This window comes from Gossypium arboreum, chromosome 5 (assembly GCF_025698485.1).
Source record: "Gossypium arboreum isolate Shixiya-1 chromosome 5, ASM2569848v2, whole genome shotgun sequence".
NCBI lineage: Eukaryota > Viridiplantae > Streptophyta > Magnoliopsida > Malvales > Malvaceae > Gossypium > Gossypium arboreum.
In genome coordinates, this window is record NC_069074.1 from 35,213,525 (window position 1) to 35,229,891 (window position 16,367).

A 16,367-nucleotide genomic window follows, 5' to 3' on the forward strand; every position below is an offset into this window, starting at 1 on the left:
TGCCTATATTGCCGGATCCTCGTATGGTGTCTATTGAAATTATATGAACGGGATAAAAATATTAGTTATATACATAATACTAAATACTAAATACTAAGTACTAAATATGAAACGACTATTATTTGTATATATATTTTATTTAATATTTACTTGCTCTTCCGACCGTTGGTCTAATAGAAGCCGTATATCTTCAAGAGCAGTAGGTATTCCAATATAACTCGCCGGATGGTTCCACCTAATTAAATAATTTTTCAACATACAATTTTATTTAAATCTATGAAATAATTGTAAAATTAAATAAAAATTTTACCTCGTTATGAGTGGGAATGTATATGGGTGATTCACTCGAGGACATAAAAATGAAAAGCGAAATCAAGCTCATGATTTTAGTAGTGATAGGCAACCTCTGATTTTGGCTTTATTTGGTCGCGTCGCCTCGCACATCTCCTGGTACAATATTGCCAACACGGCAGACCCCCAACTAAGTTTGCCAGCTGCTCTTAAATCAACGAGTTTCAGCATCCACCTCAGATGTACGAGGTTTTGTGACAAGTCCTGCATCAAATAACCTCAAATCATCTCAAGGATGTATGCCCGAGCATATCGTATTTTTTCAACTTCAGTCGAATCATTCCCCAGCTCCGGGAATGTGTCTCATAACCATCCCATCTCAATTCGACCTCCGTAAATATTATCCGGAATCACACCCAAAAGATCGTAACATATTGCTCCCCAATCAGTAGATTGAACAGACCCGGTGAGTGCTAACTCATCCACCGGCAATCCTAATTGTAACTAGACGTCCTCCAAAGTGATAGTACACTCTCCATATGGAAGATGGAATGTGTGCATCTCGAGTCTCCACCTCTCTATTAGCGCGCTGATGAGTTTCGGGTCCAACTTGCACCCCCAGCTTATAGTGGCCGCATGCCAAAAATATGCTTCCCTCAAGTAATTTTCTATCAACGGTGATGGCGGACCAAACATATTACAAATATAACATTGTAACACTCGATCTACAAATTGTTATAAAAAATTATAAAATACAAATTAATTAAAATTACATAAATGAAAAAAAATTAAATAATATTCAACATTTAAAATAAACCGTTGTCATTTTCATTTGTTCAACGGAGATATGTTTATGATCAAGATGAATTAATTCCCGGCCATTGCTAACACGATCAAATATTTTTAAAATTATAAAAAATAATATTAATTTAAAAAAATAAAGTAAATAACTAATTATAAAGAGCTTTGAGAAATTTAATGAGGAATAGCTTTAGGGAGAAATTTTAGAGATTTTAGGCGAAATTTTGAATAAATTAAGTGTGAAATATAAGAAGGGTTTTATATTATTATTTTTTACCATTGGACCCCCCCCCAACAGTCCAAAGAATTCAAAAAAAAAAATAGTCGTTGCTGCTAGCAAAAGATGCGATTTGCTGACGTGGCACAAAGCGCTCCTCCAGGGGCGCGCTTTGCTAGATTTTTTCCCTTAAAACGCTGTCACGTAGGCGCATTTTGCCAAAACTGGCCCTTTTCCGTAAATAATGTGTTAATTGGCCCATTTCCGTAATTTTATTTAAAAATTGGCCTTTTTGGGTATATGAGTCCTAATTCCTTATAAGAAATAAATTACCATAAAATTTTAATTATGAAAAATTTTAAGATTGCTTTTTGGGGAAATACATATTATTATTCACGTCTTTGGCTAAGTTAGTGTGACTATTAATTAGGTGTCGATTACGTTATAAAATTATCAAAATTTATTCTTTTTATTAAGTAATAGATGCTATTACAAGGATATTTTTTCTTTTTATATTTTTATATTAAATCTTAAAAACACCGAGATTTAAACCTAAGACAATATTGTTTTTCGCATCTCAACTTTACCATTTTAACTAATGCATCTTTTGCTTTTAGAGTAAATTATATTAGTAGTCGCTCAACTATAATTTTTTTTTTCTGTTACTCAATTATGAAAAGTTACAAAATAGTCACCCAATTATTCGATTTTGTCTTTTTTGATCACCTAACTATATTGAATTTTTAGGTGTTTTCATTTTTATGTTAGTCAATTAATGACCAAATGAATAAAATTGAATACTTAAGTGACCATTTTGTACTTTTCATAATTAATTAACCAAAAAGAAAAAATAATTCATGATCTCTTCTATAGTTAACCTTTGTTTTTAATATCATTTTTTATAAATATATTTGTTACATAAATATTTTAACTCATATCATAAGTGCAACATAAGTTAATATTCTATTATATATTTGACTATATTGATGTTATGAGCAAACTTAACATTAACTTAATAAATAAAATTACTTAAAAATTATTTTAATAAAAATAATAATATTTTTATCTTTTACTTAAAATATTTATATAAAATAATTAAAACCGAATATAACCAAGATTAACGAAGGTTTAATCAAAAACATTTTACTACTTTACCTATTAAATATTCATATAAATTTTGAATTACTTATTCATATTATATTCATGTTACTTTTGTAGTATGACATATTTTGTATGATGATTTTTTTTTAAAAAAATTGATGTATCATACATATCCACTTTATTTTATTAGTTCAAAACGAAACATAAAACTAAAATCCAATAATACCCTTCCACAAGCAATATGCTTGTAACAACGGTGAAATGCTTTGAGATTCTCTTGTTTCAAATTAGTTAAGTGATTCACACATCTATTCCCTTCACGGTGAATATGTTGGATCTCTTAAGATTCAATCGAATGCATTCTCCTACCAATGTTTTTGAAGTCTGTAATTGTATTTCTTAATAATTTAATTTTTAATTCCAAGTCCATTTAGACTTATTTGTTTCATATTTAAAAAAAAATTGAATTTTCTTTGATTTTAATGATTTTCCTGTAAAAAATATTTTCATTTATTATTTATTCAAAAACTCTGTAATAATATGTAAAGGATTTTTAACTTCATATTTTCGATATTTAAGACTTAGGCTTAATCCCACTCGAAAAGAAATATCCATGTCAAATTCGATTCACAAATTAAACTCAAATAACTCAGGAGCATAGGTATACCCATTCCAAAATTACAAGAATTGAACTTCCTGGGAGATTGAATCAGTAGATTTCAAACACAATGTAAATTCAAAACTGTAAGGCATCTCATTCAAAGTTAAAATGGTATAAAAAATATTCTATGAATTGCTGTTTACAAGAGTTTTATTTGTAAACTTTGTATAATCTACACTGTAAATTTTGCTAACAAAGAAATATAGGGATCTATGGTGAAGTATGAGCTTGAACATTTGCTAGAAGCCGGGTGAGTTTGCTTAGAGTTTCACGAGCGGATACTGTATCCGGATGATCCTCACCACTGATCGAGTTCCGAATAAAAATGGCTTTCCGGATTAGGTCATCTCCTATGTCGAATTGCCCCCCTCTTAGCATTAACTTTGCCCTGGTTTCTAGCATGGTGGCTCTCGTTAATGCCAGTTCCTGCCAAAGACATGGATTCAATTGCGCGTTCGTTCTGATAGGCCCCCAACAAAGTGATTTGTCCAACCATTTCTCGACTGGGGTAACAAATGCCTGGTCTGCAGCCTCCAAAGCATCGGTGCATAGTCGGAGGAGTTCCAGAGCAGCACTGCACCGGGAGAATACCATGAATGTCCGAATTGCAAGAGGCAAAATCACTTCTTTGACAATGTACAATAATTCCGACACCCTGAGCTCAACAACTGTTGGATCATTTCCAAATCCGAATAGCAAGAAACATACTGCCCATATATGTTCTGAGTGGTGGGATAATGACGCATGACTTACTACAGCTTGAACCATGGCATGTGAAACTCCTGTAACTCCTCTCCTCCGAGCGTACATCCTGATGACTTCGTTGAAATGGATATAACCTTCCTTGGTACTACTTCTTGCTAAATTAAATCTTAGCAACATGGAAGATGCTTCAGACTCGAATCTTTTGGAGTAACACGAAGAAAAACCACAAGTCAAGGAACATAATAGTTTTCTCCAAAACCGGGTTCCTTTATGTTTCTCAGGTATCTTGTGAGCAGCTAGTGCTAACAGGGAAACCGGAATCGCAGCAGGTGCAAACCAACCACTCACCTGAACCATTCTCGTTGCTAAACTCCTTGGGCCATCCGCATGATCAAATATCGAAAAACATACCTCGAAGAGTTGCAGGAGGAATGTGTTTTTCCTCAATGAATGAGCTTCCCTACCACTCCATGAGAAGTCTCTCGAGGGCAGCCGGTTGATGGTATCCAGTAGCCGGCTCGGATTTATAGGTAGCTCGGATAAGATTGCGCCTACAATCGCTAGGCCCAAAGTTAGCCTTCCGACTTTCTCCTCAATGACTCTGAGAACATCGATCTCTGCAATAGGGTAGTCTTTTATACTTCCCTGCATTAATGACATTGCCTCTACTCCAGACAAGTACGAGAGTTTTAAAGGTTCTAAATTCATCACACGGGGAAGGCGAGTTGATATTAGAATGTGAGTCTCTCCGCCAAAACGAGGAAGAAGATCCATTACAAACTTTTGATCCCACCAATCCTTTTCACTCTCCAAATTATCAATCACCACCAGAAAAGGTATGTTTCTCATTAGCTCTTTTCGGACGCGAGAAATGGCCGCCTCCTCTTGCTCCTCGAAGCTTTTCATTCGCCTTTTGTCTATGCAGTTTTCAACCCCGACATCGACGTCCAAAAACGACCAGAGATTTAGATAATTCTGCCTAATGTACCTGCTTTCCCCACCTATCCATAGAACCATCTTATACCTCTGGTGATATCTGTAGGCAAACTCGAGAAGAAGCTCAGTCTTCCCTATTCCGGAGTCCCCCGTTACACAGGCAATACCCTTTCCATATATGAATTTCGCTGGTCTCTTTCTTCGTGAATTCCGTCCACTGCTTCTTGGTCTTTGATAGCGCTGCCTTTCGGTGCTTTGCATCTCAATCTCCTTTTCCGACTCCTTCCAAATGACTGGTTCTTTACCCTTTCGACTACCATTCTCCCAATTGCATTCCCTACGTCTTTCCTCCAATGATCTGCTCTTACTCCACCCGATTGTCAAATGCTTTCTCTTTGATCTAGCCTTAAGTTCGAAATAATCTCTTTCGGATTCTCCTGAAATGTCACCAAAAAGTATAAATTCTAGCTCAGACAATTCTTTCTTCCTGCCGATGAAGTTTTCATTTCGAGGAAACGGGAATTCCTCTTTGTCTACTTTTTCTCTCCACTTCGTTAACCGATCTACAACACTTCGTCTTCCTAACCGCATTGCCAAATGGGTTACAGCTCGTAATATGCAGTCTCTCCAACAACCCTCCAGAGCTTCCAGTTTCCATGCATCGGCTCGAACAAGGCCATTAACGGCTTCCTTCCACTCCTTCTCCAATCCTCCATACGAAATCCATAACTCACCCCCATGTTTTTCCCATAGCTCTCCCCTCTTCTCAACTATATCCCGGACAAGACAATCACCCATATTCAAATCAAAATAGATCGGAACCAAGTTTTTCTTGCTCGAAAAAAATCTAAGCTCCTCAATAGTATATGGATTCCTGAATGACTTCTTTGTTAGAATCAAAACACCAAAGGAAGAAACATCCATTGCCCTTTCTATACGTCCATGCTTACGCGAGTTCCTAAAACGAGCTCTATCGGATACAAAGCAACTCAACCCTTGAACTTCCAATTCAGCACGGAGCCAATTCGTGAACCTCAGCAAGGAAGGTTTCCGACCATGTAACCCGATGTAAACATCGTAACTGCTTTGCTGATAAGACGATAATGATATCGGAACAGGGGAAAACATCATATCATGGCTTCTCATATGCCTTCTGTGTTTCTCTATAATACCAGAAAAACCATTGTCATGCAAATGGCCATAAGTGCATGATGAGTGGTCGAATTTCGGGAAATCACTTGAAACACAAGCAGCCGGCATTAATGACACGTCCGAAACAGCAAATCCAACATTTGCAAGGCATTTAGGATCTGGAATTCCAGAACTCGAACTTGGAGGATCAGCACTTAAATTAGTACTATCACATTGAACATCAAACCGTGCTGATTCAGACAACTGACAGGTCGATGATCTCGGGGAAAAGAACGGTGACTGATTTGCAGAAAAGAATGCCGACGAAGATGATGACATAGTTCTAGACGTTGTTGTCGGTAGCGACCCCAACCGGCCGCTATCTTCTCCGAGATCCATATTTAAGACACTTCCTCTCTCGAGCCAGATCCCATAAGTGCAATCAATGTATGAGAAGCCAATCTGAAACAAAAAGGGATTGAAATTAAACAATAAGAAAACATGAAAACACCAAAGAAAGACATGTATTTATTTTGTCCGAAACCAAATCCATACCAGCGATGTTTTAGTTTAACAAACATCAATGTCATTATAGTAAACAAAAAACTAACAATTACAGACACCAAATTCATACATTTTCAAAGCAAAACTCAGAAATAAATATTTCAAATCTTTGAAACACAAAGAATATGAATCAGACTAACAAAAATGGCTTTAAAGAAAGCTAAATTGAAGCATAGATTTATTCAAAGACTCGTCATTTTTCTTGATACATTAGAACATACTCATATCCGATGCTCACAAGTCACAACCGACTGACATAGTTCGAAAAATCAAAAAAATGAAAAGAGAAACATGAAAGTAATGAGTAGAGTTTAAGCTCTAGAACATTACAGATCTAAAGAAGCAATTTTCAGATCTGAGGAACTTACTTGGCTTCAAACAATGTCTGCCGAATCGATCAGAAACAAATTTAGCTTCACAAAACTGCAAAACAAAGCAAATAATTAGCCAAAATATATATAAAAAAGATGTATTTTTTATGGCAAATTTGATAACATTTTCGAGTTCGACAATGAAATAGACAAAGTTCTACCAAAGCTAAATCGCGCAAAGGAATTAGTTTTAACCATTAAAACTTAGATTTGATAAAAACCCATTCTTAGAAACAGATTAAACAAAGCAAAGATTTTGAACAATGTTGCCAAGAATCAAAGATTACCTTACTAAAAAGTTGAAAACAGAAAGAACCCAAGATTTGGTAATGGCATCCGAAAACCAATAGCCCCAACTTGTCCTAAAAACACACACACTTGTTTTGCTTGTTTCTCTTATCTTTTTTTCTTGTCTTTTTAAAGAACACAATGTCTATAGAAACAAGATTTTCTCTTTCTATGTCTTTGTCTATAGTATTTTTGGGGCTAACAAAGAAGAAGAAACAGCGTTGAAGAAGAGGGGAGGAATGGGACCCAAAAAGATGACCTGACGAGGTATGGGTTGATAGACTCCACTTCACTGCATTCTTCTTTATATATATACACTTTTTTTTTTTTTTTTGGCTGACAAGACAAAATCCACTGTGTTTTACGGCTTCTGGATTCACATTTGAACATGGTATGGGGTTTTGTTTTTGTCCACTGTTGTTCTTCCTGTGGGTAAAAACAGTAATTTAGACTGGATATGATTATAAGATGTACATAAAAAAATTAACAAAAATATTTGTATATTTTTTAATTAAAATTTTATAACAAATAATAGGTTTAATCTCATAAAATGAATTGTAAAATTTTAGAAAGACGTAATTTCATTTTTACAACAAAAGACTAAAATATTAAATAAAATCAAAATAGAAACTGAATATCCAATGCCAATGCCGGTGGTATTGTTAGCTTTCAGCTGTTCTTTGGCTTTAAGGTTACCACTAGGGAACCAAACATAGTACTTTGGTTTTCGAAACCCAACAAAAGTGTTTCTCGTTTTACTCTTTTTGAGATGATTTTTATTCATAATTTACAATGCAAAAGTTAACATTGTCATAATCGCCCTTTAATAATTGACATATTTCAGTCAATCATTATTTCTTTATTTTCTCTTTATCAAATTGATTGTTTTAAATATTCTTTTAGTTTTTTATAAATATCTTTGTACAATAATTTTCAAGAAAAAATATATTATTGGATAATTTGCTGAAAATTCCACAAACCATTCAATAACTACGGTCTCCTTATTATAATTATAATGGTAAATTTTGTAGTTTTGGTATCTTTATTATAATAACATTTGAGATTTGATTTTTAAATTTTAATTTAACATATGATATTAGTTAGTCTAAATATTTAACATTCTCAATTATTTTGATTAATTTTTATGTCATATGTAAATTATATTATAATTTGACATATGACATTGGTTTTTTAGTCATTATAATATAATGGTTGCAGCTTCAATCTTTTACTATGCTCACATTTGGGATTTAGTCATTATATTTTAATTTAACATCATTTGATTATCTACTTTTACGATTGCATTAGTTAGCTTAAATAATTAGAATCTTTATCTCAAATAATTAGAATCCTTAATTATATTGATAAAAATAATTACGTGAATTTCTCTTGAAATCACCTTCCTAACACAATATATATATATATATATATACATATGCATAAAGTTGGAATGGGTATTTTTAAAAAAATTAAACTTAATATTTTGAGCAAAATAATTAAGGATATCAATTATTTCAACTAACCAATGATATTAAAGAGAGAAACCAAAATCAAAATTATATCAAATTAAAGAATAGATACGGAATTCTATATTTAACACAGTAAACAAACCATAACCATTATTTGATCTAAATCAATTTATGTCTAACACAATCATTTATCATTTGATTTTTTCTATAAAAAGTTAATTTAATTGTAAAAAATTAGGGATAAAAATATGTTTGAGTGAAATTCATTAATATTTTATTATTGATATTAAATAGTTTTGGTAGACATCATTATTACTTACAAAATTTTACGAAAAACATTTAAAAAGGATTTGCCCAGGGGAAAATATACAAATTTAATATAAGTAGAGCGTTGTGTGTGAGAATTTATAGAGGTAGAGGAAAAGGACTGACATCACATGACAATGATAAAGAAAAAAAAAAGGGAATTTAACAGAACACCACACTAATCTTTATTCTGCAAATAGTTAACAAAGTCTGCCCAATCTTCCTTTTTGGTCATAAAAAAAATTACTTTCACATTGAATGCAACTTGGTAAAAGAAAAAAAATAAATTCTTTTTGTGATGTAATTTCTTATATATTACAATTAAATTATTATTACATTTAATAATTTCATTTTTATACTATCTGAAATTTGCAATGGATTTTATTATTTTAAAATATTCACTAATTTGTAAAATGGATTTGGTGTTTGAAAGTGTTTATTTTTAACCTCTTTGGTCGCTCACGGGAGCATAATATTTATCATATTATTGCTTCTCGGTTTTAAAATGTAAGGTTAATGAAATGAAATGGAAAAATAAAATAAAATGATAATTAATCAAAACTAAATAAATTAAAGGATAATTTTTTATTTTGTTCATTTAATTAAAAGAGTTACAATTTGATCATTGAAATATTTGAAAGTTCTTATTCAAGTCATTAAACTATTCAAAAGTTTTTTATTTTAAAAGTTATTGAGTTGTTAAGCTTTTTTTTTAAGTTTGGCCAAGAAATTTCAAGTAACGATTCAATGGTTGGTATGGTAGATCAATACCAATCGCCAAGTAAAAAATATATATTAAATTCAAGTTAATCTAATAAGAAATGTTATAAATTAGGAAAAAAATCTAAATTTTGATTCAAGATTCCTAAAGTCCAAAGTTATTTAATAAAAAATTAATTATAGAAGATGAGGAGAAAGAAAGTTTTCTATTGATACATAGAGTGCAAACAATAAAAGCTTTTAAATAATTTAATAATTAAATTATAATTTTTAATTAAGTAACTAAATAAAAACTTCTCCTAATTGAATTGTTTCGGATATGCTAATTAGAATTATCAAATATTGATGGTAGAATATAATATGTTTTTTTTAAAACAGTAACTTAAAAAATATTAAATAATAAATAAATAAACAAATAATATCCCTATCTACCAAAGGACTGTTTGGTTGACTTATTTAGTTTCAATTCAGTACTTATTTCAGTTAGCTTTTCTTTTGCATTTTTACCATGTGGGGTCCTCAAAGTGTAAGATGAACATGGACACACTGAAATGTGTCTTATCGGAAAATAATAGATTTTTAAATGTGATATGGTTATTCATTCAATATAAAATAATTAAAATGTGATGTAATAAAATATTATTCTTGTAAAAATACTTATGAATTTTATTAAAATATAAAATAAATTAAAATATGAAAATACAAAAGAAATACACCATTTATCGTATTTAAAAAATCATTGGTGTCATAATAAATAATTATGTTCCTATCGACCGAAGGACTGTTCGGTTGACTTAAAATGATTACTTTTTTCATTTTAATTGCATTTTTATTTTATTTTATTTTTAGATATAATAAGTCCAAAATGCTACTTTGGTAGCACTTGGCTGATATCACATGCTTCCATGTGAGAAGACATTAACGAGGGCTCTGATTTCTTTGCAATCATAATCAATCAATGGTTGGCTTTTGAACACGTGTAAAAAAATTTTTAATGAAAAAAAAGAAACTTCTGTGATTTTTGTTGGGCATATATTCACAATAAAATGCTTATTTTTATTTTATGTAATATAAAGTAATTAAAATATAATGAGATATTAATTATAAATTTTAATAGTTCAAATCACAATAAAAATATCATTCAATATGAGTATAAAGTGTAATTTCATATTTTATCACAATTTATCTAGTCAAAATTTTATCTAGTTTTAATATAATAGTAAAAATATTTTCTTTTTTATTTGAATAGTTTAAATTATAATGAAAGTTTAATTCATTATTTATCAGATTTTAATTTATAATAAAGTGCAATTTTAATTTATATATAAATGTAACATTAATTAAATAAAAATTAATTTAAAATAATATATGTAATTTAGGATTACTTAAAATAAATCACTATCACTAATTAAAAACTAAAAATATGCGCTATAAGAGTTGTGATACTTAATTTATTTTATTATTAATTATTGTTTATAATGTTATAATAAAATCAAGAAATTAATATCTTGTTATAATTATTTAAGAAATAGTGTTTTAAATGTTAATTTAGTGATACAAATAACAATAAATGTAATTTTGTCGGTTTAATATTTTTTCCTTTCAAAAATCATTCTTATATAGATTATAGATTATAGATTATAGATATGTGTAAATCATATTTATTTTTAAAAATAATAAATCACATTTATTAATAATAAAGATATTTTTATCACATTTAGATTTATGAAAGTATAGTACATCAAATACGAAATAAAAATCTTAAATTTATTGTCATATTTTTATATTTTGAAAGAACCTCTAATACCCACAAGTAGAAATTAAAAATATCAAGGATAAATTTAAAATGAGGTGTTTATGGTTAAAAACATGGTCGTTAGAAATTTGAATATTAAAATTATAAATGTCGTAAATATATTTATAATTATATAATTTTATTTTTATTATATTAACTAGTCTAATCAAAGGTTAAAGTATTTAAGAGGTCCCTGTATTATAAGGATTGGATTAAATTAGTCTCTATTATTAAATAGATTTAAACAGAATCAAATAAGTCTAAATTTTAATAGAGTTAACATGTACTATATAAAATGTCTAAATTTTTTTCAATTACAGCTTAATTCTAGAAAAAGATGTCATTTACGGAACCATAAAAGCTTTAAAAACATTAACTTTGTTAAACAATAAATATTAATTTCATTCCAATTTGATCTTATTTAATTCTTTTTAATAGTAAAAAACTAAATTGACCCATTTAATAATAAAAAATTAATTTGATCAAATCCTATAATGGAGAGACCTATTAGATACATTCACCCTAATCAAACTCATCTAAGAGATTTTCATGTATCAATACTATATTTAAATATTCGTGTTATGTCATGCATCAATTCAATTTTTTTAAAAAATCTCTGAAAATCAACTTTTAAAAGTAATAAATATTTTTATAAAATTAAATATTTTTATAATTTTTAAATAAGATAACTAAAAGAATATTTAAGGATAAAACTTAAAATTTACAGATATCTCCGCATTTCATTTATGAACAAATTTTGATAAATATATTTTTAATATAAAAATTCACTTACAATATGATGTTTTTATTTTCTATTAATACATTAATGATAGTTTCAAAAGAAAAATTTTAAAAATATCATATATTTTCATTTTATTTTAAATATCAATTAAAATGTGAATAAAATAATTATCCTCATATATATTGCTTTTTTTTTCTTTTGTTGAAATATGCATATTGTTTTGGAGGCGAAACAAGTTTGGAGCGTTGAATTACAATATTTTCAAAGATAAGTGGGGCATTGAAAAAATAAAACAGTCAACATCATAAGTGTTTGATCAATCAACATCATATATATATTTATTAAGATTTGTCGACCTTTAGGCAGCATGGCCCAACCAACCTTGCAATAATTTGGGAAAATTGTTGGAAATTTTTTCGACCTTATCAAAATGGGATGCATGTTGGGTTACAATCTAACCATCTAATATCTCTATGTATAATTGAAATAAATCAAATCTATATTACTTAGCTATAAAAGCTATTTTACTAGTAGATTATTTTTTGGTATAATCATATATTTCTTTCTTTGTTTTACGATCTAAAATTAGGTGATATTTAAATTTATACTTTGTTAAAATGATTGGAAAAACCCACTTTAATTTTTTCAAATCACTTATTAATATTTTACTTGTAAATTTAATTATTCATATATTTAAATTTTGTTAGTATATTTTATCGTTGTATATTTGAAATATTTTGCATTTACATAAAATTTGATACAATAAATTGTTTTATATAAATTTTGACATATTGGTATATTTGTATCATGTTATTATTGCTAGATTTTAGCATCTACACATATTTTTTTTTAGGTTAAATCACATCTTAAGATCTGAACTTGGCAACTACTCTTTCATTGGGGTCTGAACTTTTCTATATCCAAGTTAGTCTAGAAACTTGGCAATTGTTCCTACATTGGAGCCTATACTTTTTTTTATCCAAGTTAGTCCCTAAAATTTCTTTGAAAACCCTACAATTTAGGTCTAATATGAGAACAATTGCCAAGTTGAAGGACTAACTTAAAAAAAAAAAGTAAAGCCCCAACGTGGGAAGAATTTCCTAGTTCAAGCCCTAATACTGAGTTCAAGGGCTAATTTAGACAACAAAAAATTAAAATACAATGTGAGAGTTGTTGTCAAGTTCAAGCCCCAAATAATAATTTAACCTAATTTTTTTACTAAGGCTTAAGGGTAAAAAAAAAAACCCTTAGTAAAAAATCGAAAAATCAATTGAGCCTTCAATTTCTAGTGGCCTTCATCGGCCATGTCAGTGATGTTAATGGTTAAACCGATCAATTGATGATTTTCATTAATAGAAGAGGCCAATTAAAATTTTTTTAGGTCACTGAAAGATTAGTTGACTGCATTTTTTTCATAATAACTCAATTGATTTTTTTTTAATTTTTAATTGAGGACCCTTTTTTATCGTTAAGCCTTTTTTTAAAGAATCTAGTCATGACCCAAAACATCTTATGGTCACCTTAAACAACTCCTAAGCTAAAAACCAAAATATACATAGGTATTTCTGGAAACTTTTATTTCAAAATGTTGTTTTCAAATGTAAAATTAGAAGATGATGATGAAAATTGTAGATTGTATTAAATGATACTTCTCTCTCTAAACCATTTTCTCTTTCTTAGTCTATATTTATATATATTTCTTCAGTGACAAATAAGGTTTTCAAAACATAACCGATGATTAAATCGATCGGTTGATCCAGTCAATTTAGTCGGTTCACAGATAAATTAATTTGGCCCCTTAATTTAAATTAGTACTCCAGCTTATTTTTTATTCAACTGATTTGACCGAATGAAAATTATATTAAATGCAATCATTCACATGAAAATTTATGTCATTTTATGTATGCTTTTGATATCTAGAAAATTTTACCATAAAGATTTCATCTTCATCCATATTCAATCGATATGACTTGACTTTTGTTCCGGCAATAAAAGGCATAGTGAGGGGCTTTGAACTTCTTTAGCTTAATGGTGAAATTACTATATAAGATCTTTCAATAAATAAAATATTAAATTTAAACATTTTAATTATTTAGTTAAATGAAAAATTCAAATTTTAGTTTTTAAAAATAAATAATTTAAATTAAATATTTTAACACAATATATTTCAAAATTTTACAATTTTATTTCAACCCTAATAAAATTATTGAGTTTGCCTTTGCAGACAATCAATATCGATTATCTATTATATGTTTAGCTTTGAGCTTATTTGTTCCTTTGTATTGGGAACCTTCCGACATTCTTTCTTTATTTTTTGAAGCTTTTCATAACAATGAAGTTTCTCATCCGGAAAAGGAAAAATTTATGTAGAATGAAATCCTAAAAGAGCAAAACTATGTTCTTATTAATGAGATTTGGTAATCGATACATTTATATTATATTTGTGTATTTTACATGTTATAGTTAGATTTTTCATATACTTATATAAATTTTAATAATTAATAATTTATATTATATTCATTCTTAATGGCACATGATTAGACTTGATTTACGTGTATTTTTTATTTTATTAGATAAAACATTTTTATTTTATGTAATTAATGTGAAATGATATTATTTGAATTATTCAACATAATTAAAATATATTAATTATTTTGATAATTAATATATTATAAAATAAAAATAAAAACTTTAAACTATATTTATAGTTGGAATGAACATAGTAATAAAATTCAAACTTGAATGAAAATAATAATAAAATTTAAACTTCTTTATGAATTTTTAGAGTTATTAATTGAATGAAAATATTTAAATTAAATTAAAATTGTTAATATATATTATTTTTATATAATTAAGATATTCTTCATGTTTGTTTTACGATCTATGAGGACTAGTCCTTTTGAAGTTCATTGTTATCTCTCTTAACAATGTCATCTTCAAACTTCGAACCTTGAGTTCTTTCTCTAGGTGTGCGATGTGTCTTACCATTTATTGCACCCAACATTTTCTACAAATTTATAGCCCATGCAAATCTTGAACTTGCAACAAATATTATTATGCAAGTATTTATGTCTTTATTAATACATCTATTTTATAGTGGTAAGTTTTATTTTATATTATTAAAATATTAGTAAAGATATAACTTGAATAATTTTAATCATAATAAATGTCTAACTTAACATGAATACAAAAATATAATTTAAACTTTAATGAAATATTTTCAATATTTAATAATAAAAGTATAATATTATTTTAATATCAATTTAGTAATGTGATGAATAATAAAGAATATTTTTGTTGGTTCAAATTTTTTTTCAAATTCATATTTTTACATATACTAGTTTCTTACATCACGTGCATTGCATGTGAATACACTACAACAAATTGAGGAAACAATATTGTCTTTTACTTTTTGGTTTTTTGGCATTTCTAAATGCCACCAAAAATAGTTCGTAGCATTTACAAACCATTGCAAAATGGATCACAGAAAAAGACATCGGTAACATATAGCATCGTTTTTATACAAAAAACTTAGCAATGTTTTTAAGGACATTTTGTAACACTTTTAGTCGTCGTAACTATCCCATGCTTGTAGTGTTTCTTATTTGAAAAGCCACTAAATATTCAAAAGCTAATTTTTTAGATTTATTATTCTTAATTACAATTATCATTATTTTAGTCGTTGAAAAGGAACAATTTGCGTGCACACTCATCTTGATCGGGGGTCTGTTAATGCCAAATAAATCTAGCAATCTGGCGTATTTAAAGTGACTAGTACTACTACTAGTAGTTGACTTGAAGGAATCGAGACGACTTAGTCAGGGATCAGCGATGTTGGCAACATTGTATCGAGAAATGTGTCGAGCCACGATACCGAATAAAACCAAAATCGACAATTGCATACTCCAACCGCGGGCATGCTATTGACTACTATTTTTACACTCCTGAGTGGAACTCCCTTACGAATTCTCACTCGTCATATGGTAAAATTCATTCCACAAAATTATTATCATTTTTTTTTCATTGCTGTAATTTTGAAATAACATATTATTTGAATAGGTATAACAACCCCATGAGACATAGTGGTATACCGGCCGAGCTCGAGGATATCTTACAAGCTTTAGATCAAGAAATCGAAAACAAGGTTAGTTTATGAATTTCAAAGTTATATAATATGTATTCTAGCACTTGAAATTAAATATTACGCATGTACTAAAAATTATAAATTCGTAATGCAGTTTGTATGGATGCCATATGCGAATTTAAGGA

General features: G+C 28.8%; 1 protein-coding gene across 1 annotated transcript; it reads right to left on the bottom strand.

Moving 5' to 3' along the window:
• Nucleotides 1-3,141: 3,141 nt before the first annotated feature.
• LOC108450665 (uncharacterized) lies at nt 3,142-7,500 on the bottom strand. Its single transcript, XM_017748387.2, has 3 exons — nt 7,066-7,500; nt 6,776-6,830; nt 3,142-6,305 (listed from the first exon to the last, which is right to left on the bottom strand). The coding sequence occupies exon 3, from the start codon at nt 6,240-6,242 to the stop codon at nt 3,282-3,284; it is 2,961 nt and encodes a 986-aa protein (XP_017603876.1). The 5' UTR covers nt 6,243-6,305; nt 6,776-6,830; nt 7,066-7,500; the 3' UTR covers nt 3,142-3,281.
• Between the last annotated feature and the right edge of the window lie 8,867 nt (nt 7,501-16,367).